This window comes from Sminthopsis crassicaudata, chromosome 5 (genome assembly GCF_048593235.1).
Source record: "Sminthopsis crassicaudata isolate SCR6 chromosome 5, ASM4859323v1, whole genome shotgun sequence".
NCBI classification, from domain to species: domain Eukaryota; kingdom Metazoa; phylum Chordata; class Mammalia; order Dasyuromorphia; family Dasyuridae; genus Sminthopsis; species Sminthopsis crassicaudata.
This window is the reverse complement of record NC_133621.1, coordinates 305587349-305595898: the sequence shown is the minus strand read 5'-3', so window position 1 is coordinate 305595898 and position 8550 is coordinate 305587349. Positions and strand designations below refer to the sequence as shown.

The 8550-nt window shown below is 60.6% G+C and overlaps 1 protein-coding gene across 2 annotated transcripts; it reads right to left on the bottom strand.

Moving 5' to 3' along the window:
- Nucleotides 1-4302: 4302 nt before the first annotated feature.
- LOC141545078 (tetraspanin-7-like) lies at nt 4303-8523 on the bottom strand. Of its 2 annotated transcripts, none has more exons than XM_074272009.1 (2): nt 6658-8523; nt 4303-6409 (listed from the first exon to the last, which is right to left on the bottom strand). In XM_074272009.1, exon 1 carries the CDS (start codon nt 8054-8056, stop codon nt 6857-6859), a length of 1200 nt encoding a protein of 399 aa, XP_074128110.1. In that variant the 5' UTR covers nt 8057-8523; the 3' UTR covers nt 4303-6409; nt 6658-6856. The 2 variants fall into 2 exon arrangements, with proteins under 2 accessions (XP_074128110.1, XP_074128111.1); XM_074272010.1 differs by having other exon boundaries at nt 4303-6208.
- Between the last annotated feature and the right edge of the window lie 27 nt (nt 8524-8550).

Genomic DNA, 8550 nt, shown 5'->3' with positions numbered 1-8550 from the left:
GCCGGGCACGCAGGAGGGCCGCAGGGAGTCAGGTCCCCCCTCAGTAGCTGTGTGACATTTACAGGTGGCTGGCCCGCCTGGGCACAGGTCACAGACTGAAAGCTAGAAGCAACCTTAGAAAGTATCAAATCCAACCTTATAATGAGGGAAACCAAGAGGGAAAGCTGCCGCCAAAGCCTCGCTTTCCAGAGTCAGCGGTGTGCCCACTGATCGGTACCAGCCTTGGCCCTTCTCCCAGGACCCCCCGTCCAGAAGGGGCGATGGTGGGAAGATGCAGGCCCCCTTAGGAGGAGGGAGCTGAGCCGGGCTGGCCGGAGCAAAGGGGCAGCCCTGGGGTGCCTGGCAGAGGCGGGCACGGGGCAGGGGGCAGGAGGGATGGCCCATTGCGCTCCCCCCGAGGCTGTGCCTTCTGGTTCCGCTGGAACACGGGGCTTCCAGGTGGGGACGATGGATGGAAAGGTAAGTCGGAGCTATCTTGCAGGAGGCCATTAACACAGCACTGGAAGATGGGAATTTTCCACAGAAAAAAATGCTCTGCAGACGATGAGCAAATTGACTGAAAAGCTGAAAACTCGGGGCGTGCTCCTCCTAGGTGCCCCAGGAGCCTCCAGGAGCGGGGCGGCTCAGCTCCCCAGGCTTTTGGTCACAGACAGCTCCCCTTCTCTTCCCAGCCTCCTGGGCTGAACAAAATAGGCCTGGGCTTCCTTTGGGAAGTAGAGGAGAGGACTGGGACCCAGGCCCTTCCTGCCAGGGGACAGAGCAGGTCACTGCCCCACCTTGGGCACAGGCCTCAAAATCACTCTGCATTGTGTCTGTCACTTTCCGTGTTACCACTTTCCCCTTCCCAGGACCCTGAAGGGATGAGTGCCATGGGTCAGCGACTGGAAGGACCCTCCCTCCCTTCTTCTCAGGGCCAGAATAATGTCCCAGTCCTTAACTCTTCTCTGACCCCTCAGCTCCCCTTCCCAGGATGAAGCTCTTCCCTCTCCCCCTTCCTTGACCTTTTCAGCTCTTCCTCTGGCCAACCAGGAAGGAGTCCCTCTCTCTCCCCCTTCTCTGACCCCTCAGCATCCCCTCCCTCTCCCCCTTCTCTGACCCCTCAGCATCCCCCCTCTCTCCCCCTTCTCTGACCCCTCAGCATCCCCCCTCTCTCCCCCTTCTCTGACCCCTCAGCATCCCCTCTCTCTCTCCCCCTTCTCTGACCCCTCAGCATCCCCTCCCTCTCCCCCTTCTCTGACTCCTCAGCATCCCCTCCCTCTCCCCCTTCTCTGACCCCTCAGCATCCCCCCTCTCTCCCCCTTCTCTGACCCCTCAGCATCCCCTCTCTCTCCCCCTTCTCTGACCCCTCAGCATCCCCTCTCTCTCCCCCTTCTCTGACCCCTCAGCATCCCCTCCCTCTCCCCCTTCTCTGACCCCTCAGCATCCCCTCCCTCTCCCCCTTCTCTGACCCCTCAGCATCCCCCCTCTCTCCCCCTTCTCTGACCCCTCAGCATCCCCCCTCTCTCCCCCTTCTCTGACCCCTCAGCATCCCCTCTCTCTCCCCCTTCTCTGATCCCTCAGCATCCCCTCTCTCTCCCCCTTCTCTGACCCCTCAGCATCCCCCCTCTCTCCCCCTTCTCTGACCCCTCAGCATCCCCTCTCTCTCCCCCTTCTCTGACCCCTCAGCATCCCCCCTCTCTCCCCCTTCTCTGACCCCTCAGCATCCCCTCTCTCTCCCCCTTCTCTGATCCCTCAGCATCCCCTCTCTCTCCCCCTTCTCTGACCCCTCAGCATCCCCCCTCTCTCCCCCTTCTCTGACCCCTCAGCATCCCCTCTCTCTCCCCCTTCTCTGATCCCTCAGCATCCCCTCCCTCTCCCCCTTCTCTGACCCCTCAGCATCCCCCCTCTCTCCCCCTTCTCTGACCCCTCAGCATCCCCTCTCTCTCTCCCCCTTCTCTGACTCCTCAGCATCCCCCCTCCCTCTCCCCCTTCTCTGACCCCTCAGCATCCCCTCCCTCTCCCCCTTCTGTGACCCCTCAGCATCCCCTCCCTCTCCCCCTTCTGTGACCCCTCAGCATCCCCTCCCTCTCCCCCTTCTCTGACCCCTCAGCATCCCCTCCCTCTCCCCCTTCTCTGACCCCTCAGCATCCCCTCCCTCTCCCCCTTCTCTGACCCCTCAGCATCCCCTCCCTCTCCCCCTTCTCTGACCCCTCAGCATCCCCTCCCTCTCCCCCTTCTCTGACCCCTCAGCATCCCCTCCCTCTCCCCCTTCTCTGACCCCTCAGCATCCCCTCCCTCTCCCCCTTCTCTGACCCCTCAGCATCCCCTCCCTCTCCCCCTTCTCTGACCCCTCAGCATCCCCTCCCTCTCCCCCTTCTCTGACCCCTCAGCATCCCCTCCCTCTCCCCCTTCTCTGACCCCTCAGCATCCCCTCCCTCTCCCCCTTCTCTGACCCCTCAGCATCCCCTCCCTCTCCCCCTTCTCTGACCCCTCAGCATCCCCTCCAGCCTCCCTCTCCCCCTGCCCGGCAGGCTCTCAGTGGGAGGCTCACTCTGGCTCAGTGTAGGGCCTGGAATGGAGCCGGGTGGAGGAGGGGTTCAGGACCCGCCTGGGTTTTCTGGATCTCTTCCCTTTTTGTGCTTGGGGCTGTGCTGTCCAGCTGATGGGCAGGGCCAGGGCAGCTCACATCCTGAGATTTTATATAATGAGAAGGAGCTAATCTTCCTCCTTCCTCCTCCTCTCACAATAGTCTCCTTCAGGAGCCTAATCCCAGGGGCGCCTTCAGCAGGAAGGGTCCGTCTCAGGGGACCAGGCCCTGCCAAGTGTGTGTCTGGCAGACTCTGGTTCTGACAGACTCTGGCTCTGGCCGAGGGGCTCGAGCAGGGGGGCTCACTGCCCTTCCTTTGGTCCCCTCGCTGCCAACAAGGACATGGCTTCACAAAGGGGTCTCCAGGGGCTCCCCGACCCCCCCAGGGGCCTCCAGAGCTGAGGGAATCTCCGTGTGCACCTCTTCAGCAAGGGGTTTACCGGCCACTACGGCGATGTTCGGTGCCGGTTTTGATCAGGCACAGGGTGGACCAGGTGGTTTCTGGGAATTCTGGGAGACTGACCCCCTGGGCCATAGCTGACCTGGGCCATGACTCCCCGCCCCACCAACCCCGTTCCCCGTATGGGCCCCTGCCCATCGGGGGCACCTAGGCAGGCCTTTGCCCCACATCACCCTGGGGCCGCATACAGTGAGGGCAGGCAGGACTTCATTTAGCCAAATCAAACTCGGGCTTCCCTGCAAGCGGGGGAGACAGAGCCAAGCCCCAGAAGAAGCCCCAGATCTGGAGTCCTGTGAGTTAGCGCTCTCAGAATCAGAACCTCCTAGTGGGGGGTCCTCAATGGTCACTACACAGGCCAGGCTCTCTAGAATATCTCCACGTGGTCCAAAATGCCCTCAAGTCATGGGGAGTTCACTGTTCTCTCGCTCCAGTGCCCCACTGAGCTGGAGAAAACATTCTCTCCTCTGTCCTCTGGACGGTCTCCTCTTGCTCAGTGTCTTTCCCAAAAGGAACAGCGTGGACTGAACAGTAGTCTGAGGGCAGGACTGTTCCTTCCCTCTTCGTCGACCTCGTGCCCTTGTATGTGCCCACAGCAGCTCTGTGGACTCATCTGAAGCTTGTAGTTCACTCTGGCCCTCGGATCCTCATCCCACACAGTTCCCCTGTTCCATACTTGTGAAATCAATTTCTTTAACGTAAGCGGGAGACATTTCATTTCAAATTTTCACCATGTTAGCTCAGTCCTTCAGCTCTCTCTAGTCCTTGTAGATCCTGGTAACTCATCCACCATGCTGATTAGCTGCCCCAGCTTCCTATCCTTGTTTTTAAGTCTGGCAACTCTCATCATGGATGAGTCTTTATGCCTTTAGAGGCAGCTAGGTGGCGCAGTGGATGGAGCACCAGGACTCAGGAGGACCCGAGTTCAAATCTGGTCTTAGACACTTAACACTTCCTGGCTGTGTGACCCTGGGCAAGTCACTTAACCCAGCCTCAGGGAAAAATAAAATAAAATAAAATAAAATATGCCTTTAAAATAAGAGCATATACATAAAGCTCTGAGGATTGTGCACGACACATATTAACTTTGTCCTTTTCATTTGTTTTCTCCAACTCGTTGATAAAAACGTTGACCCAGACAGGAATAGATTGGAGGAGTCCTCTCTCCAAAACACCCTGAAACTATTCATCTTTGAGGGTGACCATTCAACCAGTTTCCAGCAAACCGATCGGGCTCCTATCTCCCCCTCTCATCCACAATGATATCAAAGAGCCCAACAAGGATTCATCATATATTTATTCATTATAATTATATTTGTTAATAATTTATCAAGTACCTCCTATCAGCAGACACAGTTCGCTTTGCTGAATTCTAAGAATCTGGATCTACAGAATACCAGGTTCCTATCCCTGCCCAAAAGGCGTTCATGAGCTGGCTTCTGCACCCCTGCCGGGGGAGTTCCCAACTGAGGCCGCAAAGGACAATGGGGCATGAGCCATTACTTGGACCAGATGACCAGAGTTGCAGTTTTTCTAATTCTATCCTGATAAATGGATTTTCTTGAATAAGAAGAGTCCCCCAGGTCCTAGAAAAAACAGGGGGAGATTACCATCCAGCATGGTGGTAAACTGAGGACGGAAGCCTTGATAATCCAGGGTAGGGTGATAGCATTATCATCGCCATAGCTGTTTAATAGAGTGCTTTAAGGCTTAAAAGGCACTTTCCTTAACACTGAGCTTCATAACAAGGTAGGGATTATAAACGTTATCCCCAATTTGTAGATAAAGAACCCCGCTGAGAGCTGCCCTCCTTGGAAGCTCAGGAGCTGGGCCCACAGTGCTGATGGTCCTGGCAGAGGTTCAGATCCACAGGAACCTGTCCTGGGGCTGGGGCAGGACAAGCTTCCTTCCACCTTTAACCCTTGAAGGACAGACACTTGGGAGAATATTCCCATCCTTTCCTCCTGCACTTTAAGCGACACTTTCAGAACCAGCCCGTGAGAGAGACCCTGCAAATGTATGATCCCCATTTTGCAGGTGGGAAAACTGATTTGTCTCAGGGTCCCCCTGGCAGGAAATAATCAGGGCAGCATTAATCAGGGTCGGGTCCTGTGCCTGGGGGAAGGGTTTCAGCCTTGTTCTGCTTGGTCCCCGGGGAGCCGGAACTGGGGCGCTTTCCTCACAGGGATGGATGCTGGGATTCTCAGTCTCTCCGCTGCTACTACATCACTGGAGATGCAGACTAACTCACTGATAAATAAAATAGGAAGTGGAGGGAGGGCTTAAAGCCCAAAGACAGCTCCAGACTCAGCCTTGACACTAGTGGACAAGTTACTTGCACCCTCTGCACCTTGCTTTTTTATCCACAGAATGGGCACATCACAGGACTCCATCTCCCCGGCCCCCATGACTTCTAAGCTAGGACTTCATCCCTGTTCCAATTCATTTTGTGACTGAGGAAGACCTTCTCTGGCCATCGGCTTCCCCAGCTTCCGTCTGCATAGGATGAGGGGAGGGAGTAAGGATGGGCCTCCTCCTAAAATATTATCCCCATGTCACAGATGGGGAGACTGAGGCAGGAGATGGAGATGTAGGAGATGGGCTTTGAGGAGTCCCTGAAGTAAGGTCAGCCCTCAGGAGGTCCCTACACCTGGAGGCTGAGGAATGGGGGCTTCCAGCTTGGGGCAGAATACTGCCCAGAGTAAAGGGGAAAGTCTGGTGGGTGGCACAGGGACAGAGCAACCAGTCATCCCAAGCCAGAGGGAGTGGGGGGGCAGCAGCCACCCAGTGACGTTAAACAAGGACCTTGCCTCCTTGGATCCTCAGTTTCCCCATCTGTGTAATGCCGTACAGAGATGCCTTTAAGAGCCCTGAGTCTTTCCAGCTCTAAGGCCTAATCCTATCAAATCAAGAGCTGGAAGCCTGTGGTTGATGAGAATAGAGAAGACAAGCCTTCCAGCCAGGCTGCTGGGGGAACAGGAGATAAAGCGGAAGACCAGAGGAGAGGGCCAGGCGAAGGGTCCGCCAGAGGAGAGCCCCGGGTACACGTCTGCCCGTTCATCTGAGACATGACAGAAAGCGGCTTTCCAGGGTCTCTGGCCAGGAGTCCAGGGCGTGGGACCATTCCTGAGTCACGGACTGGAGGATTCTGGGTTTTCTCTCGAGTGTCTGCAGTGATCGGGGCCCTGTGGAGCAGGGAGGTGAGGTCACTGGAGGAAGATGGGCACCCCTGTATGTCACACCGGCCCCACAGCTGAAAGGGGCCGAGGTCAGAGCTTCCTGCAGGGGCCCTCCGGCTTTGGGGGCAACGGTGACCCCTGAGTTCGGAAGCCTCATGGACACACAGCTTAGGGCACCGCGCTCTAGGCTGGCCCGTAAATACAAGTCTGCAAAGAAGGGAAGGCGACAGAATCAGCAAAGAGGACGGGCCCAAAACTTCCACCCCGGGTGTCCCGCAAAGCTGGGGCTCGGAGGCCTTTGCCAGCCCTGCCTGCGGCTCTCTCCAGGCCCCGGTGCTGCTCCCCACCACAACCTGCCGTTGCTATGGACTCTCAGGGTCCCCGGCCTGTCCTTGCCCCCAGCTCTGGCCTCCCCTGCCACAAATCAGACCTTCCTCAGAGCCGCCGCCACTCACCCAGAGCCAGGGCTGGGGCAGCTGCCTCCAGGGTCCTAGAGTCCAGGCTGGCCCGGCTCAGTAGGACCTCCAGCTGCTGCCCTTCAGAGAAAGGAACAATTCTTTGGGGGGGCCGAAGAAGCGCGCGCTGGGCTCAGGGGCGAGGCTGGGTGAGATGAGGAGACCGGGCCCAGGCTGGAGAGAGGGAGGAAGGGGGGCCTCAGGGCTCCGGGGGGGCGGCGGGGACGTCGGGGATGGGGGTCTCCACGGGGGCCTGGGTGCCAGGGGCCATTCGGGCGGCCAGAAGGCAGGCCAGCACGACTCCCACCACCTGCAGGGCCCCCAGGCCCAGCGCCGCCACCGCGATGAAGTCCATGTTGTCGGCCACGAAGTCGCTGGCTTTGGAGAAGCAGCCCTCGGGGGCCACGGCCCTGGCCCCCTCCCGGCAGTCAGCCTGGCCCTGGCAGCAGCTGGGGGGCAGGGAGCCGTTCCCCGGGGCCCGGGGGCTTCGGGCCCAGGGCGAGTCCAGCCAGTCGCGGTAGGTGTCCACCCCGCAGCAGCCCAGGCCCCGCTGCAGGGCGTCCAAGCTGGCATCGCCCCCCCCTCCGGCCCCGTAGCCCCACAGCGCCTGCCACAGGCCCGCGCGGAAGCCCTGGGCCAGCTCGCTCTGGTAGCACAGGCCCGACAGGCCGGCGGCCAGGCCGGCGCCCAGGGCGGTCAGCTGGATGGCCGCGGATGCCCGGAGCAGGCCCCGGTGCCCGCTGGCCGCCCCGCCGCCCGCCAGACCCCCCCAGAGCAGCCCGGCGGCCCCCGCGGCAAGCAGGAGAGAGGGGGCGCTGGGGGCCCCGCGCGCGGACAGGACCAGGTACCGGCCCAGGGCCATCTCGGCCCACAGCCCCAGCGTCAGCATGGTTAGGCCGGCGGCCCCGAAGACAAAGCTGAAGGCCAGCACGGAGAGCTTCAGGAGCGCCATGGTCCGGGCTCGCCAGCCCCCGCCTCGGCCCGGTGTCCCAGCCCCCGCCTCGCCCGGTGTCCCGGCCCCAGGCCGCCCCCACTCTCGGGGCCCCTCTGGCTCTATCTTCCTTCTACCAGTCCTAGGGCAAGGCCCCGGGCAGCAAGGGATAAATGCAGGCGAGTGGGGGGCCGGGCCGGGGGCGGGGGGGGGGGCGGGGGCAGAGGGACGGCCCCTCCCCACCCAGCTCCTACCGTCCTCCCCCTCCTCCTCCCCTCCCGGCCCTCCTCCTCCTCCCGGAGAGTAGGCTCCCCACCTCCCGAGCCCGAGAAAGAGGCTCAGCCAGTTCTGCCGGATGGGGGTGGGGGTGGGGGAGCACTTCAGCAGCTCTAGGCTGGGGGGGGGGGGGGGAACTTCCCAAATGTGAGAATTATCTGATGATCCAGAACTGTGCCCGAGCGGGACCATCCCTCACTGCACCCAGAGAACCCCCCAGAGTGACCGGCCCAGGGGCCTCCTCAGCCCCCCTGCCCCCATCCCCCTCTTCCCGGGTCCGCCCCCCCACGTCTCACTTTCCCTCGGGAGGATCTGGAGCCCTGGCTGGGAGGGACGCCTGTGCTGAGACCCCGGGGGAGGCGGGGGGGGGGGGGGGGCCTGCGAGGGGAGGGGAGGTCCGCGAAGGAGAGAGGGGCGGAGAGGGGAGCGCCGGGGGACCAAGACTGTCACCGGCGGCATGACCCTGGGCCAGTCACGTCCCTTCTGACCGGCCTCAACTGCCCTCAGGAGGCGCCGGTGCGGGGGAGGGGCTTATTCTTTTCCCTACCCCGCCCTTCTCCACACTGCCTCCAGGAGCTCCTCCTCCCCAACTCCCCTGCTTTACTTCCCTCCTCCTCCTCCTTCCCTCCTTTCCCTTCACTCTCCCCCTCCTCCCCTCCCCTTTCCTTCCCCTTCCCTCTGCCGCT